General features: G+C 43.9%; 1 protein-coding gene across 4 annotated transcripts; it reads left to right on the top strand.

The window, feature by feature from the left end:
- Positions 1 to 512: 512 nt before the first annotated feature.
- On the top strand, positions 513 to 27337 carry LOC139534373 (rho guanine nucleotide exchange factor 11-like). 4 transcript variants are annotated; one of them, XM_071333473.1, is made up of 42 exons: positions 513 to 2792; positions 5223 to 5258; positions 6767 to 6858; positions 6952 to 7056; positions 7153 to 7202; positions 7332 to 7389; positions 7550 to 7743; positions 7940 to 8011; positions 8388 to 8495; positions 8627 to 8675; positions 8766 to 8803; positions 8972 to 9067; positions 9233 to 9301; positions 9419 to 9523; positions 9615 to 9713; positions 9978 to 10020; positions 10140 to 10236; positions 10500 to 10622; positions 11910 to 11933; positions 12305 to 12434; positions 12717 to 12810; positions 13009 to 13038; positions 14312 to 14441; positions 14543 to 14746; positions 14922 to 14972; positions 15066 to 15214; positions 15535 to 15675; positions 15840 to 15916; positions 17560 to 17685; positions 17775 to 17892; positions 18148 to 18296; positions 18692 to 18767; positions 19009 to 19191; positions 19481 to 19562; positions 19677 to 19757; positions 19935 to 19993; positions 20134 to 20304; positions 20414 to 20647; positions 22492 to 22590; positions 22903 to 23234; positions 23492 to 23624; positions 23823 to 27337. In XM_071333473.1, exons 1-42 carry the CDS (start codon positions 2758 to 2760, stop codon positions 23861 to 23863), a joined length of 4383 nt encoding a protein of 1460 aa, XP_071189574.1. In that variant the 5' UTR covers positions 513 to 2757; the 3' UTR covers positions 23864 to 27337. The 4 variants fall into 4 exon arrangements, with proteins under 4 accessions (XP_071189574.1, XP_071189576.1, XP_071189575.1 ...); XM_071333475.1 differs by lacking the exon at positions 5223 to 5258 and having other exon boundaries at positions 514 to 2792; XM_071333474.1 differs by lacking the exon at positions 13009 to 13038 and having other exon boundaries at positions 514 to 2792.
- The last annotated feature ends 391 nt before the right edge of the window (positions 27338 to 27728 follow it).

The raw sequence follows: 27728 nt of genomic DNA, 5'->3' as shown, positions 1-27728 counted from the left end.
ACTTTTTCCACCACTGCCAAAATCTATAGCAGCACTTGATATTTTGAGCTCTCCCTGTAGACTTTGCGGTGATGTAGTGTCCGGTGATGTAGTGTCCGGTGATGTAGTGAGCCCATCACAGCGCAACTAGATAATATTACCAACCCCTACGCTCTGTTTTTTCCGCTGGCTACCCCAGAAAGCACTGAGCTAGGCTGAAACACCTGCATTTTGGACCTGCCTTACTCAAGAAAGCAAAAAAGTGACCATATTTGTATCCGGCTTTATTTACTCAACTTCTTTTAAAAACGAATATGTGACACGTATTAATGCCAAAGTAACATGCACAAAAAAATGAAGGTTCGCCACTGATCTAATTATACATATTCTATTAAAATGCAGATGCTGGAATACCCACATGCAGAAACGTCCCTAATTGCTGGCCACAATCACACACAATTGGTAATTCTGGGGATTTTTGTATGGACTGCTGCAATATTGGAATCCGACCAGTTGGTGGCGTCTCTTTTGTTTGTCTTGCTCTTTGGAAATGGTGTGATTTCCATACACAACCACCACTTTATGGGAGAGGAGGACTAGCTACTGGATTTAGGTGGGTGGATAACAACATAATATGGATCATCGGCTTGAAGGCTACAGCTAAATACATGAACATATTCATGCAATCAGAAATGTGGATTAATCGAGGAATGCGAGGGAGTGTGGGACAATGGAATCTCACCCTATGGAATTCAGCAGTTTGATCACATGAAGCGAGTTGTTTGGAAAGGAGAGACGTCGCCTGCATCTACCTATAAAGCTAAGCCGAATCGACTGTCTTTTGAGAGAAATAAATGCAAGTTGATTGTACAAGTAATAGGATACTGGATATATCTTTACATTCCAGAGGGATAACTGGCCTCTGTCTGCATTTCAGATGCTAATGCATTTGAGTGGCAGACTAGTTTAGCTTTAGCTAGTTCTCCATTGCTGCTCTCCATTGCTCCCTGTCGCGTCGGCGTCGGAGCCGACGAGAACGCTCTTGTGTCCAATCACAGTTTTCACGTGATGTCGCGGATGGCTTTTGGCCTCTATCGGAATTAGCTTGTTTGTAGCCTGCCAGCCATTATCTGTTTAACACAACAAAATATTATCTACAACAGTGAGTGTTGCAGAAAGAGACCCCGTTTGTTGGCAAAAGCAAGTGTTTAATTTGCATCAAAACAATATTTAGTTAAGCTATATATATATATATATATATATATATATATATATATAACAATAATAGCCATCGTTATGGCTAACGTTAAAACTTGTTAGCAAGCTAGCCAACTTGATGTAAAGGGCAAGCTAGCTACCCAGCTAACATAGCTCGGTGCTTAACATGTAATGCTGGATATCAATAATATCAGCTAACTAGTCGCTTGTCGTGGATATAATTGTTCTTTCAATTTTGGGAAAGTTTATCGGGAGCATTTATTTGCAACGTTCACTGACCAGTCAACGTTAGCTAGTTTGTTAGGGAGCTAGCCCTTACATCGTAGTTCGCTTTGCATTACTAGATATTGTAGCATTAAACAGGCTCCAGTGTATAGCTACGAGTTAGTGGTGTAGTGTTGCAGTGGAAAGTCCAGTCAGGTCAGAAGGCATACTGTTTACAGCGGATAGCCACCTCTGTCAATTTAGGGACATTTAGGTAATCATGCTGCACCAATGCATGCCATTCGAAGATACTTTTTGTGCATTTTAAAAGTTGCACTAACTCGCTTCTTAGAACAGTTCACAGCACCACATCGAACATTGGCCAAGTTTTAACACAGATAAAGGGAAGTCTAGTCGAATATCATCACGTGCACGGAGATCATGTACTGTTGCTCTTCCAAGAGCCACACCAGTAAACTAGCCTCAAGGATTCTGTAACTAAATTTAGCTCGCAAGGGATGGAAACCAATTTACTGAGGATAATGCGAGTGCAGTTGTCTAGCTGACGTTACTTGGATTGGCAGTATCAACATAATACGCTGGAGGAAATCTTTATATAGACCCATATTACTTAGATTTTAATGAGTTTAAGCTAATGTTGGGATACTAGTGGAAATGCATATGCATTGTCATTAATTAGAAAGTTTACTAGCTATTATCTCAGAAAACAAATACAATAGGACAGGAGATGTTGACAAACAGGCATTACTCTGTCACTTAAGACATTTGATGACAACGTTATTGTGCAAGCTATCACTTCCTGGTAGGACTGGAAACACAAGCCTTAAAAAATATATACTCTTTACTTTTGTATTGATTTGCTTGTTGTTGGTATTGCTATGTAGTTACACTTTGTCTTAAGACTGAAGGAAAATAACACAGTAGATATTATACAGTCAGTGGTGCCTGAATTTCATGTATTTTGCTTTGAGATAGCACACAATTTAAAGTCCCCCACCAGCTATTTATTTTTTTACTTTTTTTTTTTTTACTTTTCCTGTCACACTAGATAGTTCGAACACTGTTTAAATTTGCTGGGGGCGCTGTTTCAACGGTCTACTGTAAGATACTTGAAGATTGCCTATGAAAACATGAGGAATATGCTCAGAGCCCTCTCTGAAAGTAATAAGCTCCCCACTAGCTGACGTGAGGAGTTGTAACTTTTGGACATATCTGACAAGACAGTAGCACCACTGTGGAACTCTGTACAAAGAAACTTGAAGAGAAAAGGAGATGGTCACCCTGCTGTGACATCATTGGACTGGAGGAGAGGACACGCTCGAGTCGTCTGCAGCCATGAGTCTCCGCCCCCCCACCTCAACACTGGACAGGTAGGACTGACTGCTGATGATGGTGCTACTGACAGATGGGTCAATCTGTTTTATTTCCTTGTTTTCTCTGGTGCTCTCTCCTTGTCTCTTTCTCAAAATGCAATTGGATGAGAAGATCAGAGGGGAGGGAGCTCCAATGCGCTTTGAGAAGGAGACGAGGGGGGAGGATGTAAGTCATCAAGGAAGTACAGTGTCAAGAAAAGTATGTGAACCCTTTGGAATTACCTGAATTGTTGCATAAATTGGTCATCAAATTTGATCTGATCTTCATCGAAGTCACAACAATAGACAAACATAGTGTGCTTAAACTAATAACACACAAATTATTGTGTTTTTCTTTTCTATATTGAATACATAATTTAAACATTCACAGTGTAGGTTGGAAAAAGTATGTGAACCCCTAGGCTAATGACTTCTCCAAAAGTTAATTGGATTCAGGAGTCAGCTAACCTGGAGTCTAATCAATGATATGAGATTGGAGATGTTGGTTAGAGCTGCCTTGCCCTGTAAACACTCACAAAATGAGAGTTTGCTATTCACAAGAAGCATTGCCTGATGTGAACCATGCCTCGAATAAAAGTGATCTCAGTAGACCTAAGATTAAGAATTGTTGACTTGCATGAAGCTAGAAAGGGTTACAAAAGTATCTCTTAAAGCCTTGATGTTCATCGGTCCACGGTAAGACAAATTGTCTACATTGGAGAAAGTTCAGCACTGTTGCTACTCTCCCTAGGAGTGGCCATCCTGCAAAGATGACTGCAAGAGCACAGCGCAGAATGCTCAATGAGGTTAAGAAGAATCCTGGAGTGTCAGCTAAAGACTTACAGAAATCTCTGGAACATGCTAACATCTCTGACAAGTCTACGATACGTAAAACACTAAACAAGAATGGTGTTAATGGGAGGACACCACAGAAGAAGTCACTGCTGTCCAAGAAAAACATTTCTGCACATCTGAAGTTTGCAAAAGAGCACCTGGATGTTCCACAGCGCTACTGGCAAATTATTCTGTGGACAGATGGAACTACAGACGAGTTGTTTTGGAAGGAACACACAACACTATGTGTGGAGAAAAAAAGGCACAGCACACCAACATCAACCTCATCCCAACTGTAAAGTATGGTGAAAGGAGCGTCATGGTTTGGGGCTGCTTTGCTGCTTCAGGGCCTGGACAGCTTGCTATCATCGACGGAAAAATGAATTCCCAAGTTTATCAAGACATTTGCAGGAGAATGTTAGGCTATCTGTCAATTGAAGCTCAACAGAAGCTGGGTGATGCAACAGACAACGACCAAAAACACTGAAGTAAATCAACAACAGAGTTGCTTCAACCCGATTTGAGATGCTGTGGCATGACCTCAAGACAGCAGTTCACACCAGACATCCCAAGAATATTGCTTAACTGAAACAGTTTTGTAGAGAGGAATGGTCCAAAAACCCTCCTGACCGTTGTGCGGGTCTGATCCGCAACTATTGCTGCCAAAGGAGGGTCAACCAGTTATTAAGTCCAAGGGCGCACATACTTTTCCCACCTTCCACTGTGAATGTTTACACGGTGTGTTCAATAAAGACATGAACATGTATTATTAGTTTAAGCAGACTGTGTCAGGCAGCTAATTCATTCTGTTGTGGCGATTCAGAAGATTACTAGACAAAGTCATGTGGGAGTTTCATGTAAATATAGTGTTTTGTTACTGCTTTTTATTTGTAAAAGTAGTTTAACGTGAAGATTGGTACAGTTTTATTTTTTGCTTATTGGGTTGAAATGATACTAGATTACTTTAGAATTTTTGGGGGCGTTGACTACTCAGATCAAATGATGACATAAAGAGCCGTTGTGTTGAAACGCCGTGCGATGTTTAACGGTGAGAATCGCCGAATGGTGAACTTACTAAATGACTGAAGAGTTTGACTGTGTGATATTAGGTTGCTTCTTGTGTCAATATTTTCCGTCTGGATTTTAATGATTTGCAGCCTGTGTTTGTCTTGTTGTGACCTAGATGAAGATCAGATCAAATTGTATGACCAATTGGTCGACATACTTATTCTTGCCACTGTACAATTGATTCTCCTGATGTCTTCTTGCTAGACATGCAGTCAGTGATGACTATGTTCAATGATCTACTAGCTTTAGCCCGTTGCTTCTACCAGCCCGCATTAATACATGTTGGATGTTGTACTACGTTGTGATCCCCTGAGCTTACCTTTCCGGTACATTCTCCACTATGAGGGAGCTGTATCACATTTGATTCACTGGTTACATTTGATGTGGTATCCTTTGTGGTATCCTCACTGTCTATTGTATTTGTATACTGTATGTGTATGCATGCATGTCTCTCTTTCTGTCTGTTGTTCATGTGTACCTCTCTTTTTCCCTTTTCCTCCTTTCACTTTTGCTGTCTCTGTGTCCACTTCCTGTGTCATGTGACAGTGGGGCAGCCATTAAGAAACACTCTCACCTGCCCAGGTAGGCTGGCTGTCCAATAAGAGCCCCTGTTGGTGGTTAATGTAGATCTGCAGTTGGAACGCTGTTAATCTCGTCCACCTGTCGGCTCTCTCTGTCTAACCGTCTGGTTTCACAGCGCCTCAGAATGGAACTTGAATGAAAGCCTATGGCTGATCTCTCGGTCCATCAACATCTAGCATAACCCTTAGATCAGGGTTCCCTCAACAAGCGACCCGTGTGCCGAATTTGGCCCGCGGTGGATTATTATTTGGCCCCCAAGTTTTCTGAGCAAAAAAAAAAAAAGATTCAATTTTTTTGGGACCTGATAGACTGTTAAAAAAAACTGCAAATCAGCTCCAAGTGATTTTAATTTTGGAAATCTGTTCCAAAGTATTCCCACGCATAATAGAAATATATGTGATTGTATACAAATATATGCAAGGTGATTTTTTTAGTCAAATATTATATCTGTTTGGGCTTCTTGCGGTCAATTTGCAGCCTACCAATGCTTTGTAATTATGTTCTGCCCCCCTGACCACCCGCTCAAGTACAAAATTGGCCGTTCGCTGAATCTAGTTGATGATCCCTGCCTTAGATGAACCTTCCCCCTACATTGTGGACTTCAGAGCACAAGCAGCGCAAGTGATTTAAACAAAGAATTGAGTTCGTAAAAGTCCCGGCTAATACAACTTTAGCAAGCTCACTTCCAATTATTATTTTTTTTTTTTCACACCACTTTCAAATTTCACTTTGAAGCACAGTTTTACCAGCCTGGGGAGGAGGTTCAGAACGCTGCTACAGCAGGCTTTCTTTCTTGGTGTCATCAAACTTTACATACGTTTTAACTCTCCTTGTTTTTCTGTCAGTGCTCGTCTACTTTTACTCTCCTACTTTTATTCTAAACCAACTTTCCTTTTCTCTCTTGGTCCCTTTTTGCCTTCTCTCTCTTATTCCCTTCTTGTTCTCTGGCGCCTCGCTTTCAGCCCTTTTGCTGCTTGGTGAGTTTTCTGCTCAGTTTATACTTGAGCTGTAAGAAATGCTGAAAGGCAAACTAAGCACAGATTCCAGCTCGCCCACTTTCCACAGCCCCCCCCCCCCCCCCCCCCACAGGATCTCTCCTCCTACCTCTGGCACTCTCTCCATCTATCTACCCCTGGTCTCCTCTACCTATATCTCTGGCTCTTTTACAGTACATTTTTCCTCAATACCTCACATCCTCTCTCTTCGCCTCCTTTTCAAAATGCGTTGGAGAAGAAGGTCTGAGCGACACAGGATTTTGGACCTTCTCCAAAACGCTTGAGAAGGAGTCAAGGAGATGGGATCCAGGGAAAGGCGACTTGAGATGCAGCCTCTGTGTCCCATACCGCTCCTCTTTACTCTCTCCTCGTTCCTCCCTTATCACCTGCCAGAATTCCTCCCTCCCTCTTCTTCTCCCCAGCCATCCCAGTGTGATCCTGATTGATTAATCCTTCCATCGTGTAGCACCCTATTTGTGTCTCACGTTTCTCTTGTCCTGCCTTTCCCTCCAGGCTCAGCAGCCTGACGATAGGAGACTCGGAGCGCAAGACCTCCAGCGGCCAGCAGAGGGAGCCTCTGGCTGACTTCCCCACTGAGAGCACAGGTACATGGGTTTTATAGCACATAAATATCTCCCCCTCCCTCCTTCACTCCATCTCACCCCCTCCCTCTCTCATTCTCTCTCTCCCTCTCTCAGGTCAAGGCCTGGTTCAGAGATGTGTGGTTGTACAGAAGGACCAGTTAGGGTTCGGCTTCACTGTGTGTGGCGAGAGGATCAAGCTGGTGCAGAATGTTCGACCAGGTCAGAACCGTCTAGAACCTAGACGTACATTTCTACATGTCTTCTCTAATGCTTCCTGGACAGTCTCTCATATGTCACTCATAACTCTCCATGCAGGTGGCGCAGCGGTCAAGGCAGGGGTCCACGAGGGAGACAGAATCATAAAGGTTACACCTCGTTTCAAACTTTTACCGCGAACCCAATATCTATGTCTTCGTGATCAGAGACTACACTCAGCGGAGTTAGTGCTTCTCTCTCTTTCTTATCCTCTCTATCCATCCCTCCATCTTGCTCAGGTCAATGGCTCGCTGGTGTCGTCCATGTCTCATCAGGAAGTGGTGAAGCTCATCAAGTGTGAGTGTCACTGGTTACTCTAACGTTGGTGGCGACGGCTCTGCTTAGGATGCCTACATTTGTGAAATGTGTTTAGGTGTAGTAATATGTCTTGTCACTTCCTGTCCTCTCTGTTGCTCTTTCACGCTCTATCTCCCTCGCGTTCTCTCCTTCCTTCCAGCTGGGACATATGTTGCTCTGACTCTTCAAGGACCGCCCCCTTCAGCAACTGCCCTCCCCCTACATCCCCTCCCCACTGACCTCTTACCCAATCAGCGGACGTCACTGGGAGGAGAAGCCCCGCCTCCACCACCTCCACCACTCTCCCCCGGACTGACCAGCACCCCCTCCCAAAGGATCACCAAACCACTGCAGGTGAGTTCCCTCAATCACTGAGTACCATACCTTAACCATCACCATAATACTTAGACACTGGCTGGTAGGCTAAACCTGACGATTTCTGTGACCGTATGATCAAGCGATGTTGCGTAACATGGGTCAAACGACAATGAGTTGAATAACACAGCATTTTCTCTCTTCCTCTGTCATTTTGTGTGTTTGTTTGTGTTAGAACCTAGACGTACAGAAACACGCCACTCAGATCCTCAGGAACATGCTGGAACAGGGAGAGGCTGAGCTTCAGGTAACAGTTACGTACAGGGTTGCAAAATTCCGGTAACTTTCCCCAAATTTCCGGGTTTTCCAGAAATCTTGGTTGGAAGATTCCCGGAATCAGTAGGTAATAAGCAGGATCCGGAATCCTTTGGGGGAAATGTTGCTACTCCAAACAGTCAAACACACTTAGAATGGATACTTTTCAGTCATCTGGAATATAGACATATCTGTTCTATATATTGCATTTCTATCTCAAAATGTTGTGCACCACTAAATATGCAATGGAAAGGACACACTTATGCTTATGAAAGTAGCTCTATATTCAGACCAATAATCATGGGAGGGGGGTTCTCATCACTGACCAATCAGCGCCTCTGATAATGTCACTTTGACCAATCCCGCAGGACTTGATGGAGGAGCTGTTACTGAACCCCTCCCCATCCCTGGAGGAGCGAATCGAAAGTGCCAAGCGGCGGGCCCAACAAGTCAGGGTTAAAATCCAGCAAGATCTGGTGAGATACCTGTGTGCATGACAACAGACTCTTAACACCAGTCATCTAAACCTGTCAGTTCCTAATAGGTACTATCTTTTACATTGTCATTATCGCAGTTTAACATCTTTGTTGTTTCTCTGTCTCTCAAGGATGGAACTCGATTGGAAGCTGTGACCAGCTATGTAGTAGCAGGAGAAGGTTTCTATGGGATTTTGCTTGTCAATGATTCTTGTGTGTTTTTTTTATGTGTGTGAGGAAAATTGATGTACCGTCTTGATGTTTCTGCAGGTCGGTTGTCGGGGGATTCCAGTGAAGGAGACTTTGAGGTAAGTCATGTTAGCGCTCATCCTTTATTTCTGACTCATTAGCCAGAGAGAGAGAATCCCAGAGAGAGAGAATCCCAGAGAGAGAGAATCCCAGAGAGAGAGAATCCCAGAGAGAGAGAAAGTGAATGAGGGAGAGAGATATGGTCCTTTTCACTCCTCCTCCCTCAGGCCTGTGAGAGCCCCCACTCCTCCCCCTCCACCTCCTCCTTCAGGACCCCCCTCTACCGGAGACAGGGCTCCGACACACACACCTTCTCCGACTCGGTGAGACCAAGCAACACACGCGCACGCACACACCGATTCCGTGAGAACACACACACTTGCAGATACCTGTAGTCTACCCTTTAGTGAGGTGAACAATGTCTCCTACACACAAAAACACATGCCAGTTCTATTTGCCTCGTATCATCATGATGTGTCTCTTGTCAGGCTGGGAAGGCTCAGATCATTGGCCCAGAGGAAGAGGAGGAAGAGGACGACAGCTATCCGCTCAATGAGGTGAAATGGTCCTCATCAGCAAACAGCAAACATCACTTACCTCATCTAACTACCCTGCGTCTCACGTAGGTATGTTTAACTGTGTTAATCTCCTTCTCCCCCCCCCCCCCCCCCCAGATGGACGGCCCATTTCAGGACATAGAACTTCTCAAGTCGCGACCGGCCCACATGACCGTGTTCATGAGATACCTCTTCAACCAGCTACTGGATCCCAACCCGTTGGTCAGTGCTTGGACTTTGAATACTGTTATTTACTGTAGTTTGATATCTTTTACATGGGATTTAATCTGGTGTGTGTGTGTCTCTACAACAGCTGTTCTACCTGTCGGTGGAGGCCTACCTGGGCTCCAGCCCTAAAGACGCCCGTGCCCTCGCCCCACAGATCTGCTCCCACTTCCTGGACCCTGATGCTGTATGTCTCTCATTGGTTCAATTAATGAATCTCATTCAATTAGACCAGGGCCTGTAGGTATCAAGCATCTCAAAGTGGGAGTGCTAATTTAGGATCAGTTTGGACGTTTGGATCATAATGAATAAAATGCCATGGATCGGGGGGGAGGGCTGATCCTTGTTCCGCCCTGCTACTCAGCCCATCGATTCATCTTGAGAGATTGTGAAGAAAGCTTGAACTCGGCTATGTAATGGCTCCTTAAATGTTTTTCTTCTTCTTTTGCAGCCGTTGAAAATCAGAGTACGAGAAGAATACCTGTCCGATATAGGTAAGTTACTCTCAACATAGGTCAACAGTTGTTACACTGTTTGGGCAATTTGTGTTATGAATGCACTGTGTTGTGTTATTCGGTTAGCCTTACTGTCTGGTGTTGTTGTCCTGTCCCAGAGAGTCGTCTCCACGCCCAGGAGGACATCAGGGGACCTCTTTCTGAGCTCCAACAGCAGGTGCTGCCTGACATTCAGGACCAAATACAGGATTACAGGTACTGCCCAACTGAGTAGTGTGTGTCTGTGTTGTTTGAAAGGGTGTGTGTGTATATGAAACTGTAGGTGTGCCTTGAGGCTTGTGGTAAATGCAGAAAATGGCTGTGTGTGTGTGTGTTAATTGTGTTTGTATTGCGTGTGTGTTGTGTTTGTGTGTGTATATGAAACCGCAGGTGTGCCTTGAGGCTTGTGGTAAATGCAGAAAATGGCTGTGTGTGTGTTAATTGTGTTTGTATTGCGTGTGTGTTGTGTTTGTTTGCAGGAGTAAGCAGATGATGGGTCTGGGTTCTCTGTTTGGAGAGGGAGACCTGCAGCAGCTGGATGGAGACCCAGCCAAGGAGAGACTAGTGGTGGACAGACAGGTCACTGCTCTCTGGGAAATACTGTGAGTTGGAATGTCTACCGATATATGATACGTAAAGTATATCTTATAAGGGCCAGGTACTGTGAGTTGGAGTTTTAAGTACAGTATATTTAGTATATACATACTTTGCGGTTTGAAGTTATTGCCTCCCTTGATAAAGATGAGGCAAAAATGACTGTGTAAAAAGAAGTTTGCTATATTGTCTGCTCAAAATGAGGTTCTTTTCTGCTCGTGCGTTCTCATTTCGACGCCAAACCCACCGCTGGTGTGAGTGGCCAAACAGCTCTATTTTCATGTCATCCGAGACCTGTAAATGCACTTGGATTGGAATCAGTGCGTTGGTCAGATGACATGAAAATTAAGCTCTTTGGCCACGCACACCAGCGGTGGGTTTGGCGTCGAAATGAGAACGCGCGAGCAGAAAAGAACCTCACGTCTACTGTAAAAAAAATGGTGGTGGATCTTGGTTTGACCTGTGGTTTGATTGAAGAGGGCAGTCCATAAGCGCAGATGAAGGATATCAAAGATCTGGAAGGATCCTGTATGAAGGAATGGTGTAAGATCCCTCCTATTGTGTTCTCCAGCTCATAAAACATTTTCTAAAAAGTCTGTGTCCTCACACGGTGAGGTATGAAAGGTATTGAAAACAGGGATGTCAATCATTTTAGACCCCACTGTATATTAAGTATATGTCAGGGCCACAAGCGTTTCAGGGCCACTTTTTAAATAGCAATACTATGACTACTATGATAACTTCAAACAATACAAAGGATGATACTGTGTTGCGCTTACCTTTTTTTTCTTTCTTGATTATTCAATGTCAGCAAAGCACAACAGCAACTACAGTGGGACACACTGTTTGTAACCATCAGAGCACTGAACCTGGCGGTTGCCTAGCAACGGGTCAGCCGTTGTAGCCGCCCGGTGGCCAATAAAACGCTATTGGAGCACGTGACCGTGAGTCCGCCAGCTCAACCTCTCACTGCACCGTACCAAAGGGCAGTGTGTGATCACTGGGAGCTTCAGCAGGCTAGCCATGGCCGCCTAGGCACATGATGCTTTAAAACACACCCACCCATTCCCATCACATGACTCACTGCTAGCAGGTAGACACTCAATGGGTCGCATTGATTTTTCTCAGCGAGGATTTTTTTTTTATCACCTTGTTTTACTGGGCCAAGACTCTTTGGAAATAACCTCCAGATCTAATAAAAATCAAGTTTTTATTTAAAAATTGTATTTTGTGTGGAATGCCAAAAGGGCGAGTGATTTAGAATGAGCTAATGGTTGTTTTTCTGTGTGTTGCAGCTCGAAGCACGAAGAGGAGAGCAGGTAATAAAAGCCGGCGCGTGTCTCATGTCTGTTTGCTGGAGCATGACTGACTCAATACTACTCTGGAGCATGACTGACTCAAAATACTACTCTGTTCGGCATGATGATGCCCCTCAATTTCACTCTCCCTTCTCTTCCCATCCCTCTCTTTCTCTCACTCTCTTTTGCTCCCTCTCTACTCCCCTCCCCTTTCTTTGTGTATCTTTCTTCTCCCCCTTTCTCTCCCCCCATTCTACCTTTTTTCTCTCCCCCTACCTTTTTTTCTCCTTTTCCTTTTCTCTCTCTACCCCCTTCTACCTTTTTTCTCTCCTCTCTTTCCTCCTTCTACCTTTTTTTCCCTCTTTTTCCTTCCCTCTCCCTCCCCTCTTCAGTTCTCGTCTAGCCTCTGCGGTGCTGCTGTACCTCCGTCACTCAGGCATAAAGCTGAGGGACTCCAGGGTGTTCCCAGGTCTCAGCACTGAGAAGGAGAAGTGGCTCGCCTTCTTTCCCAAGACCAAGAAGGTAAGGAGGGGAGGAGGCACCGACGCATGGATTTGTAATTCTCTTATCAGCCATATTTATTGAAACATCAAAGCTGTTCAGGCTATTTTGAATTGGCAGAGCATGTAGTCCATAAGCTACCATCCTTGAGGTAATGATCAACCGAGAGGTCTCACATGTTCGGTCTAATTCCTCTCTTACCGTTCATCGTTATAGGGTATGAAACGTTGTGTTGTGGGAGTTTTGCTTCGACACCAGTTTATCCAATTTTCCAGTGGTGTTCTTTGTTTATGTTTACTACAGCTGAGCAGTTCAAAGAAAGAGAAGGATGGAGAGGACAGGAAGAGAAACCCCATCCTGAAGTATATCGGCAAGCCCAGGAGCACCTCTCAGTCCAGTAAATATATATATATATATATATACTCACACACACACACACTTTTTGTTCTCATCTAACAGTATAATTGAATTCCATTGACCTCATCCTTTGTTTTCAGTCTTATTGATTTGTTTTAGAGGATTTCAAAATGATTGATCTAAGACTTTTCCGTCGTTCTGATTTCATTGTTTCTTTTGGTTCACTTTGATTTTCCAGCGTTCCATGTCCCCTTGTCTGCCACTGAAGGTATATATATCATTTATGTATTTTTATGTATAATTTTAGATCTTTCCTTTGTTGCATTTTTTTCTTCTTCCGTGTTTTCTAAGATCATTTTTAAAGCATTTATATTATGTGTCTCCAGAAAGTATTCACGCCCCTGGACTTTTTCCAAATGTTGTGCTTACAAAATGGGATTCAAATGGTTCAATTGTCATTTTTTTTGGTCAACATGCTACAAAAAAATAATCTGTCAAAGTGGAAGAAAAATTCTAACATTTGTAAACAAAACAAAATTTAAAAAAAAAACACCATCTTGAGTGTTCAACCCCCTGAGTCAATATGTGTTAGACTCACCTTTTGGCAGTGATTACAGCTGTGAGTCTTTCTGGGTAAGTCTCTCTCAGAGCTTTCCATTCCTGGATTGTTGCAACATTTGCCCTTTTTATTATTTTCATAGTTCTTCAAGCTCTGTCAAATTGGTTGTTGATCATTGCTAGACGACCATTTTCAGGTCTTGACAGATTTTCAAGCAGATTCAATAATATACTTAATATTTTCTGAAGGCACTGCATAATAATAAATGCCATTTAAGAGACGCTTTTATCCAAAGCGACTTAGTCATGCGTTCATACATATTTTACTGTTATCGCTTGCTCTCTGTAGTCTAAGCTGGGTATCTGTAAAGCACTTTTTGACAACTGCTGAGTTACACTGAGTGTACAAAACATTAACACCTGCTCTTTCCCTAACATAGACTGACCAGATAAAAGCAATGATCCCTTATTGATGTCGCTTGTTAAATCCACCTTGATCAGTGTCGATGAAGGAGAAGAGACGGGTTAAAGAAGGATTTTTAAGCCTCCAGACAATTGAGACATGGATTGTGTATGTGTCCCATTCACAGGGTGACTGGGCCAAACAAAATATTTAAGTGCCCCTTTGAACGGGCTATGGTAATAGGTGCCAGGCGCACCGGTTTGTGTGAATAACCATATAACGTTGCTCGGTTTCCCGTGTGTATCAAGAAAGGTCCACCACCCAAAGGACATCCAGCCAACTTCACACAACTGTGGGAAGCAATGGAGTCACCATGGGCCAGCATCCCTTTGGAACGCTTTCGACACCTTGTAGAGTCCATGCACTGACCAATTAAGGCTGTTCTGAAGTATAAAAAATAAATCTATATTAGGAAGGTGTTCTTAATGTTTTGTACACTCAGTGTATGTCGTTTTATAAATTTACGATTGATTGATGTTCTATGTACCTGTTCTCTGTGCGTCTCCTGTCTCCTCCTCAGTGCGTCCAGGCAGTGTGAGGAACATCATCCAGCAGTTTGAGAACCACACAGAGATCCCCGGGGAGGAAGGGGCCGAGGGAGACCCTCCGAGACTGTCCTCCAGCAGCCTGGGAGAGGACAGCATGGACAGGTAACAGAGGGAGGGAGAGTGTGTGTGTCTCAACCCTTGTGCAAAATTCTTAGTGTGTTCAAACCCGTGCATGTGTTTTGAATTGTGTCTCTCACTCTCAGCCCCACGGTGTCAATGCGTCTGGCTCGTAGTGAGTCTCTGAAGGCGCAGGGGGAGGGGCGTCGGCGGGGCGGGTCCTCGGGGGCGGAGACAGTCCCTCGGTCCCGTAGCGACGTGGACATGGAGGACTGTGGAGAGGAGAGTGAAGGGCCGGGCCTGAGACCCTTACACCACAGCACCTCCTCTGCCTCCAGCAGCTCAGCACGGTGAGACTACAACACACACCCAAATCCAAGATCTGGAGCATGCACACTGCTCAATCACACACACCCTTAGAACTATGAATCCCACAATCCTTTGGAACTATCAATCCCACACTCCTAGAGACTGGTTGAGCAGCAGCATTGAATATAAAGCAAATCTGTGTGTCGTTCTCCTCAGATCCTGCGAGAACCCCACCCCTCCGTACACCCCTCGGTCTTCCAGAAGAAAGTAAGTCAACCTTACTACTATAATGTGTTAAGCTTTGTTGAGGGACTTGCAAGTGTATTGAATATCTGTGTGCGCGTGCGTATTTGTGTGTAGGAGTGTGGAGTTCCCGGTGGCCTTGCTCCCTGACGCCCCAGCCCTAGAGGAGGACGTGGTGGACAGTCACAACTGGCAGGAGACGGTGGCCCCGCAGGTCCTGGCTACTCTCTGTCCCCGAGAGGTGGACAGACAGGCTGTCATCTATGGTAAAAAAAAAACACTAATTGACCAGGCTAGAAACAGAGGAATGTGCAAGGCTGAGAGTAACACGTGACATTGCTATAGTATAATTGGGCCCGTATCCTCTAAAGACCACTGTCTATCAGATTAGTTAACACATGAAATCACCCCGTGTATATACAACACGTAAGCCTTGTCCTCTCTAAAGATGGCTGCGAAAAGCCCAAGGGATTCTATCAGACACCCGCCTCTATGGGACTGTTATTTCAGAAGGAAATTAGAGGAGAAGGTTATATTTACACCCCTTTTTAGTCTCGTCTTTCTCTCTCCCCCTTTCCTTTATCAGAGTTGCTGACGACGGAAGCGTCTCACCTGCGTACCCTCAGGGTGTTGGATCAGGTGTTCTTCCAGAAGATGAGGTGTGTTCTGAGCTCTGAGGAGCTGGCCTGCATCTTCCCCAACCTGCCTCAGGTCTACGAGCTCCACGGTCAGTCACTGTCTGTCTCTGTGCGTGTTTCTCAGTCCTGCCGATATGTAGCCAAGCAATGTGGAATTGAGTGGCATTCCGTCTCATTGATGCTTATGATCAATGTTGATTCAATGTAGTTATTGTTTTTTGGTCAACCTTGCTCCAATGTTGTTGTGTTACAGCGAGTCTGTGCGAAGCCATGAAGAAGAGAAGAGAATCTCCCATCGTTCAGGGCATCGGCGACATCATGCTGGCCAGGGTGAGTTTAACTAACCATGTCATCACTTCGTCTCTCTCTCTCTCTCTCTCCATCTTTATTTTACTACCCCCCCAATCTTCATCAGTGAGATGGATTGTGTTGCATTGTTAACCATGTCAATTTGAAGTAGGGATGGGTAGGGTTAATCTAATATCCTGATATCCGAACGGACGTCAGTATTCTAACACTTGTGAGTGTACGCATCTATTAAAAATAAATAAAAATAAAAATAAAAATTGGGCCTATTTTTAACAATGGAAAAAGCTTTTCTAAATTAAATTGTCCATGTTACATTGTTACACACAAGGATATACCGTGCCATTTGAAATGCTTAATTTAATAAAACGTTGAGCTACTGCAGCTTCAGATGTCACGTGGCTTTGACAGTACGTTGTTTACAGTTGCACACTGTAAATGTAGACTACAGTTCTTACACAAAGTGATTTTTCTCATAGGTTATGGGTAGGATTGCTGGAAACATTCAAATTTGACCAGTCAGCTACCAGCATTTTGTTAACTTCGTTTTTTAAATGTCATTTATCACAAGACCTCCCTTTTGGGTACCTCATATTATCACCGGTGTCTAACTCTGGCCCTCTGTGTGGCCTTATCAAATGAATGACAAAGCTGTAGATCATTATCATAAATATTAACCAACTTAGTGAATACCGTTGGTGTTTAATTTGAGGGTTTCAGCATGAAATACAATTTATATTTTACTATGTCAATATGCATTTGTTGTCAATGTTTTTTTGCGTCAAACTGGTGGCAGTTGTGGAGAAAGTCAGTAGTTGGAAGAGTTGCGGAGTTGATTGAAAATAATGCCATTGTTGATGAGATGCTTTTTTCATTCGTCTTTTTTCCCCCTCTTGAACCATATGGTCCATCTACTAGAAACTCATGGACAATATGGACACAGATATAAGAAATTAATACTATATATGAATGTGTTTTAATTTATTCAATTATAAATGACCATAGATTGACATAACATTTCTATTCATTAGCAAAATCACAGAAGATCCCGGTAACTTTGGTAAATTACCGGTAGCTTTGCATCCCTAATTATGGGGTCGGGTTTTAAATGGAAAGGTGTTTTTACTATCATATCGCATTTAGCCCTCCCGTCAGCCCTGACAATGGTATGCTATTTCCTCCACTTCAAACAGCGATTTAGCCTACAGGTGTGCACCAACGGAGGGTCCACAAAACCTGGCATAGATCAATGCAAAACTCTCACTGGATTTTTTTTTTGTATATATATATATATATATTTTTTTTTAACCGAATCATGGCGAACATCAGACTTCTCTTTCACTGTTGCTTTTAGCCTAAGCTACTGTTAAGCCAAATACTGTCGGAATAGCACCCTGAAAACAATGGCGCACTGTCTGCGGTTGTGGCACCTAACATCATTCTGATTGGTCAATAAAGTAGAGCTTTTTGTTTTTCTAAATGTATTCACTGTATGGATATCTGAGGGGAAAAAATGGCTGATAACTTCAAATGCCCATTCCTAGTTTGAAGACTTTGCTATTGCTAATACCTGCCAAATAGATTTAAATCAGAGAAAGAAAAAAACAATGCCTAGGGATAATTGTGGTGTATTTTGAATGGGACGTCGGTGTGTACCTTTCTGGTAGTTTGAGGGCGTGGCGGGGGAGGAGTTTCAGGAGCAGGCGTCCCACCTGTGCAGTCAGCAGTCTCAGGCCCTGGAGCTCATCAAGAACAAACAGCGCAAAGACCCCCGCTTCGCACACATCATCCAGGTAACACACGCGCGCGCACACAGTTGCAATGGCTTCTCTGCTCATGGATTGATTTGATTGACGCATTGGTTGATTTGATGTGTTAACAGGAGTGCGAGGCCAGTCCTCACTGTAGGAGGCTGCAGCTGAAGGATCTGCTGGTGTCTGAGACGCAGAGGCTCACCAAGTACCCTCTGCTACTGGACAACATCCTCAAACACACAGAGGGTACGTTGGATAGATTTCTACCACACAGACAGATGTACCAGTGGAGAATGTATAACATACTATAGCATAGCATTATGTTACTGTTTGGTGATTTGGTAACCCTGTTTGTTTTGATGAAAGGCTTTCAGTAACTGCTCACTCACGTGATAGCTAACTAGAAGCAGACCAGTAGCTACTAGCTATTGACTCAAACTTTGGCTATGGTAGTTTAGCTTATTTCATGTCACTTGGAATAACGTCTTTCTCTTCCCTTAGCCGGTTCCACAGACCTCCCTCCTCTCCAACAGGCTCAAGCCTGTTGCCGGGGGATACTGCAGGCCGTCAACGAGGTTGTCAGGGAGACGGAACACAGGCAGCGGCTCAACCAATACCAGCGCAGGTTGGACCCGACGCCACAGTTCAAGGTTCTGCCCAATTTGATATTGTTCATTTTTCCTTATCCTACATTCCTCTCAGAGTTTTGATTTGTCCTCCAACACATACCCCATGATAAGGTGTACCCAAACGTGCTTCAGTCCAGCTTAAACAAAAAAGGGAATCAGGTGCTCGACTGAGGGACTTGAAAATCCCCAAAACATCCCTTACCCCAGGACAATTCAACGGGCGACCCTCCGGGAGAATAAAGATAAATCGAATAAAGATTTCCGCATAGAGAGAGAATAAAGACTTCTGTGTAGATCTGAAATATTTAGTTGAGTAATTTAACCTGGGTTAAGGGATGTTTTTTTTGGGACATACCCGACGATATTGTTCTGGTGATGCTGATGTCTACCATTTTGTCTTCTGTCTCTCCTCTCAGAGTCTGGACCTGACCAGTAAGAGAATGATTCATGAGGGTCCTCTCACCTGGAAAGTCAGTAAAGACAAAACCTTGGGTAAGAAAAGCCCACCACACCCCACTAATGAGTCGAACCTCATACAGTCTCTAGTCAAACCCCCTTGTCATTGTAGTCAACACTAAACATTTTTTTTTTATCAACACTCTAATAAGCCCCACTGGTCTCTTTTGGGTTGCAAACGTTCTACAAACCTTGCATCCATTTCCCACCAGTTTTTTGTTAGCATTGTTCCGGAAGGTTCTAACCATGTGGTTCTGTTTCTCCCTGCCGCTGCCAGAGATCCAGGCGCTGCTGTTGTCAGACCTTCTGGTGTTGCTCCAGAGAGGTCCAGACGACCGGCTGCTGCTGCGCTGCCCGTCCCGATTGCTGGGGGGAGGAGGTGGGGGTAGCGGGGATACCAAGGCCTCCTTCAGCCCCGTGGTCCAGCTAGACTCACTGCTGGTGCGCTCTGTTGCCACAGGTAAGAGGTCAGGGGTTATGAGAGGCAGTGTGGAGTAGTCAGTGGTTGGGCTTAGATGTAACCACCAGTTTTCTGTTAATGGTGTAACAACACTGTAATAGACATCTGTAATAGCAGAACGTACGATCTCAATACTTTGTTTAATGTTGAAATAATGATCATTACATAGTATTCATGGTTGAGTGATGCCTCTTCGATAATGCAGACCTTAATGAGATACCAAAAAAACCTGTGATTGCTTTTTGAATGATTGACAGCTGTCACTCATCATGTGCGATTCCTTCCTCAGACAACAAGGCCCTGTACGTCATTAGCACAACAGAGCAACAGATATACGAGCTGGTAGCAGGGACGTCCTCAGAGAAAAACATGTGAGCACATCTAGACCAGCTATATCTATACTAGGACTAGTATTTCAACTAATGCATTTTGCTTATCACATGGAAAAGCTTTGGTTCTTAAGTCTTATTTATTTATTTTCACAGCTGGAAGGACCAACTTGAAAAGACCATCTCATTGGCTGCTGGCTCCTCACCTTCGACCAATAACAGATCCACACCTATTTCGTGAGTATCCCTAAGCTGACCTGTTTCTATCAATTACCATTGAAAAGATGGCATTGCAGTCTATTCACTATGTTGGTCCTAAACAAAACTGCCCAGACTAAATTCTCTCTCTCACACTCACTCTCTTACTTTCTCACTCTCTCACACACTCTCTCTCTATCTCTCTCACTCACTCAGCTCCCCGAGTCTTGGTAATGCTTCCCCTGTCTCAACTGGCAGCCATGTCTACCAATCAGGTAAGAGATATTGTGTCAGACAGGGAACATACATATGTTTTGGAGTGGATCGTATTTAGACTGAGTACATTTCTATACAGTAATATTCTGTATCATTCTCTGTCGTTCACCACCATATTGATTATCTTTAATCTCCGTAGACGACTCGATGGCGGAGCAGGCAGTTTCAATGGGGACAAACTCTCCTAATGATGAGGACAACGAGCTCACGCCCACCACACCAACGGCGCAATCAGGGTCTTTCCTCGACAGTGAGGGGCTGGACTACGTCAAGAGGCAAATTGGAGTGGCTGAGGCTGCTCTTGAAGACGGTGAGACTGAAAGAGACAGACCTTTTGACTTAAACATATACTTTTGCGTCACTAGAATGTTTGTTTGATAATCAACTGTCGACTTATTAAATTCTTCTTTTTGTCTCAGTGGAGATGCTAAAGCAGCTGATTTTCCACAACTTTGAGGAAGTTGGGTGGAGTCACGACTCGGACGGAACGCCCACAAACGAGACAGCCAATGAGAGGAGCCCGCTCAATGACAGACAGAGACCGGCGTCCTCTGAGACTCTCCTCAGTGCCAGTCCCAGCCAATTGGAGGCTGAGGATTCAGAAGCCCCGCCCTCGGAGGTGGGGTCCCCCAGTGTACATGTTGTGAGGAAAGGTAATGGGGACATAAGGTGTAGACAACAACCTAATAACTCTGGCTGTTTTTAGTTAAATTACTGCTTTCTTGGTGTCTACAGTGGTAAAATCAAGTCTGACTCCACTACGGCTGTCCCCGACCCCCAAAAAATCTTGGTCAACCTAGTTGTCTGTTCTTTCGACCAATCAGTTGGTTGAAATTTTAAAACGTTTATTTTTCCATATAGACACAACCTGTGTTTTTTAATCAAATCAACTATATGTACTGAGCTTGTCGGATGCTTTAAGGACACTTTGATTAAATAATTAAGACACACAAATGACTGGAGGGAGCCAGAAATAAATTTAGCCTAACCAGAAGAAGACAAAAAACAGCCACTGCTGCTGGCCTTCACAGATTCTGCCGTTCACCCTCCTGATAGACTACACTGGGGGTCGGCCAGCTTTTCCATTTGGAGTGGCAATTTATCTTACCATTTCTACTGATGTGCGTGGCAGTTCTGATTTTTGCACCTTTTCGTGGAACGGTTTCATTTATTTTATAATAAACTCTTTGTATCTAAATCATGTGCTTAGTAAAAAATTATAAAAGTAACTTAAAAAAAGTAAAAAAATGCCTGCATAAAGCCAACAAATAAAAACATTGTAGCCTGCAGGTAGAAAATATCCTGATTATAAAAATAAAAATCCTATAAATCACATTGGCTACACATTGCCTGTCAGCAAGGAGCTTGAAACTATTAACTTGGGTCCTGCTTGTGCTAGCAAACTTGCAACATTCTATGAAATATTCTGGGCCCTCAGTGTTTCCCGCTCCAGTGAACTTCGGAAAGACATAGTTATAGGCTATTTGCGCAAGGGATGAAAAGTAATCAGGTAGGCCTATTTTTATGACGTTTCCACCGAATCAGAGCATTACATTTTTCCCCCCTTTCATGCTGAGTGGTTTTCGAAAGGGAGAGAGCTGGAAAGATTTTTCAAATAGGCTACATCGAGGAGCTATTGTCATTCTCAATGGTTGTAAAAACAGAATTAGTTTACTTGCTGTTTTGAGGTAAAGAAAAAAATACTTTGAGAAGTTCTACAGTGGTGGTCAGTTAAGACAATCAGAAATACTATCAGATCCCCAATAGGGCACATTTATAGGCCTACATTTGTGCGCAGGCCAGGTAGCCTATGCCTACTTCTGTATATAATCAGGTGCTTGTCCAAAATGGAACTAAATAAACCAAAACTCACAAGTATAGCCTAGATAGTCTGCAAACAATGTGTCCGACAACGTGTCCACTCCGACAATGAGAACGGTAAAAGACTGTAATAATAATATATTGAATTTATGAACAGAAATTACCATAACCAAACAAACATTGATGGTAATTAACGGTAAATGTACTACTGGTGTGCCATCCCCGCGGCCTCCAATGGATTAGTCCACTGAGACAGGCGTGAATCAGACGGGTGTCTCATGCCAGAAAAACGAAATATTTTAGACTGCTCGACAGAAAAAATCTGTCGACCAACAGCCTTTCGACCAAATAATCAAACTAAATGCGGTCAGCCCTAGACACCACTGAATGCCTCTAATTGTTTGATAATACACACTCCTTTCTCTTGGCATGTTCACGAAGCTCTGTGTGATTCAACTGGTCGGGTGCTCTTCTTCTGATCTGTCTTTCTGCCTCTTTCCACCACTCTGTTTTGCTTTTCGCCTCCTTTTTCTTCTCACACCCTCGTACAATATCACATCTCCCTCACTTGCACTCACACTCTCACCCCCATGACACTACCATGCTCCCCTACACATAAATGTATACTGTCTGACACACACACTCTCTTTCACGCCATCTGTCCTCTTATGCACAGCTGTGGTTGCGGGCTCTCCTTCTATCCCTGATGACATCACTGATGTCAACCTCCACTCCGACCAATCACCTGAGCCGAGAGGCGGGGCCAGTGTACGGGGTAATGCTCCAGTAGACAGTCCAGTTGTCCTCTTCAAACCCTATGAATATCTTCCATTTAGGTCCCTGGCTCTCTGTCTGAGAATGTTTGTGATTACTACACCAGGGTCGTGTCCAGAGAACATTTTAGAAAAGCAGATAGTTTGGGTCTACCTAAATTTGTCCACTCGTTTTTAGTTTTTCCATTTTTAAACGTTTTCCAATTCATACCTACTGACCGCAAGGACACTAGCCACATACTATAAGATTTCACAGCTCTACTGTCAATTCACCATGAAGATTGACTGTCGCCTTTAATTCCACTGTGCTGTAGGAAACGTGTTCTACCTGGTGATGCCTACAGAGCAGGGAGACGGACTGCTGGATGAGAGTCACACAGATGAGGTCATTGATCCCCCCACCCTGACCTCCACTGAACTTCCTGATCTGGACCAGGAAGTGATGTCATCAAACATACAGCATCATGAGGAAGAAGGGCAGGTCTATTCCACCCTGTCTGCGGGCGACCAATCGGAGCCAGGGAATCCGAGGCGGGAGGTAGGGCTTGGCCAATCACAAAAGGTCCTCCAGAGCCATGTGATCAAACATGTGGATGAGATTTTCCACACAATCGAGGAGCTGATGAGCAAGCTGCACCAGCTGAGGGTAAGGAGTTTAAACACACACACACACACACACACACACACACACACACACACACACACACACACACACACACACACACACACACACACACACACACACACACACACACACACACACACATGTGACATGCTATTACTTGGGAAACAGGAGAATCCACTCACCCACTCACAATTTAGAGCCCAGAGTTGAAAACACATTTTGACATTATTTCCATGCTAACTATTACTTGTTATTTTCTCCCCCCATAACCCCAACAGGACATCGAGACAGCTCATCACCAGCTGCTGAAAACACTAAGAGAGCCGCCTGTCAATCAGGAGTCAGATGACCTCCCTCGCAACCAGCAAACCGTCGTCAGGACGCCGTCTCTGGACCGGGACCCAGGGGATGGTGAGTTCAGCGGTCAAGGGTCATTCCCACCATGTGTTGAAAGATATGGTCTGGATACAACCTATTCACAAAGGCATTTCTCAAACCTTAAAATTCAATGGGGCGAGTTCTTGTTGTTTTTGTTTGGGTTTAAATCAATTCTCTCAGTTCTGTTATTGATAAGCCTCTCACTCTCTCTGTTTCTATTTCTCTGTCCAGCAGAGCCAGCTAAGCCTGAGATCCTCTCCACTGGATTCTAAAGTTGTTATCTCAAAGAGGAATTCTTAACAGACTCACCCCTGCTCTGCCGTAGACATACGCACACACACACTGATGGACTGGGACCCCAGCCTTTACCCCCTACCCCCTGTCTCACACCCCTAACCCTCAGCCCAATCCTAGCATACACTGCTCGTAGGAGCAGGATCCAGGAAGTACTGTGATGTCGTTGGTGTTGCCCTGGGAGACCAGGAAGTGATGCAGGACTGATGGCCCCGGCCCCCTGACACCCAAGGATCTGCCCCCAACACGGGTTCAGGGGGAACTCTGACCTCTGTGGAGTCAGAGGGAGTCCAGGGACGAGAGGATGGACAGATGAAGGACAAAAAAGGAAGAGACTGAAAAGTAGAGAACAAGTGATGGAAATGTGTGAAGAAGCAAATAGATCATAATGAAAGTGGAGAGTGGGCAGAATCTAAATTGGCAAGGAATAATGCCATGGATGAGATGTTGGATGGAAGTAAGGTTGGTTACATTTGAAGGAGAAGTTAGTATACTTTGAAAGAAGTAGTGATGGTTCAAGGGAGAGAGTTGAGAAGTGACAGATGAACAGGACAATGTAAGGACCCTAGCACTTTACCCACAACACATCATCTGTCGCATATCCATACTCCACAACGGATTGCATTAGTGAGGGACTGGAAACTGGACAGATCACCGGCTCCATTGTGAGTCAAAGCTGCACCTTGTTTGAGCCTAGATGGTAGTTCCTTACTACTGGTTGCTTTACAGTATGCCTGCCATGGAGGTCAATCGAAGAACGGTGTGTGTGTATGCGTGCACACACACACACACACACACACACTGAACCAAAATATAAACGCAACATGCAACAATTTCAAAGATTTTAGTGAGTTACAGTTCATTTCAATTGAAATAAATTCATTAGGCCCTAATATATGGATTTCACATGACTGGGAATACAGATATGCATCTGTTGGTCACAGATACCTTTAAAAAAAAAAGGCAGGGGCGTGGATCAGAAAACCAATCAGTATCTGATGTGACCACCATTTGCCCCATGCAGCGCGACACAGTTCCTTTCCCATAGTTGATCAGGCTGTTGATTGTGGCCTCTGGAATGTTGTCCTACTCCTCTTCAATGGCTGTGTGAAGTTGCTGGATATTGTCAGGAACTGGAACAAGCTGTCATACATGCTGATCTAGACCATCCCTAACATGCTCATTGGGTGATATGGCTGGTGAGTATGCAGGCCATGGAAGAACAGGGACATTTTCAACTTCCAGGAATTGTGTACAGATCCTTGCGTCATGGGGCCATGCATTATTGTGCTGAAACGTGAGGTGATGGCAGAGGATGAATGGCACGACAATGGGCCTCAGGATCTCGTCACGGTATCTCTGTGCATTCAAATTGCCATCGATAAAATGCAATTGTGTTCGTTGTCCGTAGCATATGCCTGCCCATACCAAAACCCCCACCGCCACCATGGGGCACTCTGTTCACAACGTTGACATCAGCAAACCGCTCACCCACAGGTCTGCCATCTGCCTGGTACAGTTGAAACTGGGATTCATCCGGGGAGAGCATACTTCTTCAGCTTGCCAGTGGCCATCGAAGGTGAGCATTTGCCCACTGAAGTCGGTTACGACGCCAAACTGCAGTCCGGTCAAGACCCTGGTGATGACCACGAGCATGCAGATGAGCTTCCCTGAGACGGTGATTACACATGATGGTCTGCGGTTGGATGTACTGCCAAATTCTCTAAAATGCCGTTTGAGGCTGCTTATGGTAGAGAAATTAACATTAAATTATCTGGCAGCATTTCTGGCGGACATTCCTACAGTGTGAGCATGCCAATTGCGCGCTCCTTCAACTTGAGACATTTGTGGCATTGTGTTGTGTGTCAAAACTGCACATTTTAGCGTGGCCTTTTATTGTCCCCAGCACAAGGTGCACCTGTGTAATGATCATGTTGTTTAATCAGCTTCTTGATATGTGACACCTGTCAGGTGGATGGATTATCTTGGCAAAGGAGAAATGCTCACTAACATGGATGTAAACACATTTTGTGCCCCAAATTTGAGAGAAATATAGTTTTTGTGCATTTGGAACATTTCTGGGATCTTTTATTTCAGCTCATGAAACATGGGACCAACACTTCACATGTTGCGTTTTATATTTTTGTTTATTGTGTATATATATATATTCAGGTTTATTGCCCTGGGCCCAGAGGAAGGAATGGGTCATAAAGAGTAAAGATATCAACATACACAAGCATCATTCATCCATAATATTCTTCATGTTATGAGGAACATACGTTTTGTAATCACACATGAAGAAAGAGGTGTTTTTTTTGTTTTGTTTTGGGAAAACCAAGATGGTGGCCGGTCGGGTCAGTCAGTCCTGTATCTCTGTACAGCTGCTAAGCTACAGGATAGGTTGTCTGTAGCGGCGACATATTAAGGGTTACAACACTAGTATTGCACTGTTCTCTACTGAATGGCTGTCGTCTTCTGCACCACTACTCCTAGACATACAGGGATCACTACTACGAAAAAGGAAACCTGTTCAATGAATACCCAGATGTCTATCATGTTGTCATTTTTTCCCTAAAGAATGCTCTACTGTATTGGGTGTGTACAATACTGTGAATTCCCCTCTTCCCTACTATACCGTGAGTAGTATTTACCGTATTGTCACACCAAAACATGAAGGGATGGTTGTTTATACCAAGTAGCATACGTTTGAACTGAGAGACCCTCTGCACAGACATGTATTTATTGGGAGAGGAAGTCTGTTAACCCTATGTAATCCCTTGTTCAAGTATGTAATCAGCAGCATACAATGTGTGTGTGTGTATGTGTGACACCGCAGTGTGTAATGGGATTTCTGAGGGGATGCAGTGTTTTCAGTTTAACTTGGCATGGTGGACAATTCCAGACTTTTTTTCTCATACATTTTCTTACTTTCTAACTTTTCTATTCGTCCATCTCTCCATTCACTTACCCTCTTGAGCAGCATTTTTTTTCAGTCTCCATCTTTGTACTTTCTACCTCTTCTTTAGCATCTTTAGGGTTTTTCATACTGGGGTTTTTCTCTCAGAAGTCTGAGTTTGTGTACGCACCTCGCTCATACAGAGGTTAGAACTGATGTTTCTTCCCTTTGTCAAATGTTGCACAGCAAACTGCTGCACAGTGCAAACTACTGTATGCATACAGAGGTCTTTAACGATCCTTTCTCTTGTTTAAATCTTGTTCACTCATGTAATATAGAAATCACAACTTTGTTTTATATGTGAATCTTTTTTTTTCTGTAAAGCCTTAGTCCTTTCTTTTGATTTCATTTTTGTAGATTCGATCAAAAAAAGATGTAAGTTATTTTCTCTCCCCTGTTTTAGAAAAAGGTGAGATTGTTAGCTGCACAGAAGGAAAATGAACTCATGTTTCAGATTCATGTGTTTTGTGACATTAAAAAGAACTGTTTGAAAGTCCTGGACCGGAACTTGAGTCCTAACTCTCCCTGGCTGATGTGAAAAAGAAACTTATTCTACCTTGAACATGTATAGATCCTGACCAAATGCAGCTACCCCAAAGCATATTTATACATACATTTTATATCCAATGTTGAGTCTACAGAAATATCGGGCCTATTTCGCTCGAGCTCAATACCCGTATTGAAGTCGACCACTTTGAGGAGAGACGTCCCGGTAGAGATCACAGTGAGCGGCAGCCTTAGTAACTGGTGTGACCTGGAAAAACTTGCCCTTGAACCGAATGAGACGGAGGACATTCGTCTAGCGGCCTACACTTCTTTATAGGAATCAAGTAAGCCAAGTATTAAACTTTGGGGCTAGGAAATATTCTATTCAATAGGAGAAATCC

The sequence above is a fragment of the Salvelinus alpinus genome, chromosome 11 (genome assembly GCF_045679555.1).
Source record: "Salvelinus alpinus chromosome 11, SLU_Salpinus.1, whole genome shotgun sequence".
In the NCBI taxonomy this organism is placed as follows: Eukaryota; Metazoa; Chordata; class Actinopteri; order Salmoniformes; family Salmonidae; genus Salvelinus; species Salvelinus alpinus.
The sequence above is the reverse complement of the archived record's forward strand: the minus strand, read 5'-3'. Positions and strand labels throughout refer to the sequence as shown.

What these genes read in the sequence shown, in the direction of transcription:
- LOC139534373 (XM_071333473.1), top strand. Translation starts at nt 2,758, where the DNA reads ATGAGTCTCCGCCCCCCCACCTCAACACTGGACAG. An exon ending in CACACACCTTCTCCGACTCG is followed by an intron (nt 9,068 to 9,232) that starts GTGAGACCAAGC and finishes GTCTCTTGTCAG; the next exon opens with GCTGGGAAGGCTCAGATCAT. An exon ending in GACCAAATACAGGATTACAG is followed by an intron (nt 10,237 to 10,499) that starts GTACTGCCCAAC and finishes GTTTGTTTGCAG; the next exon opens with GAGTAAGCAGATGATGGGTC.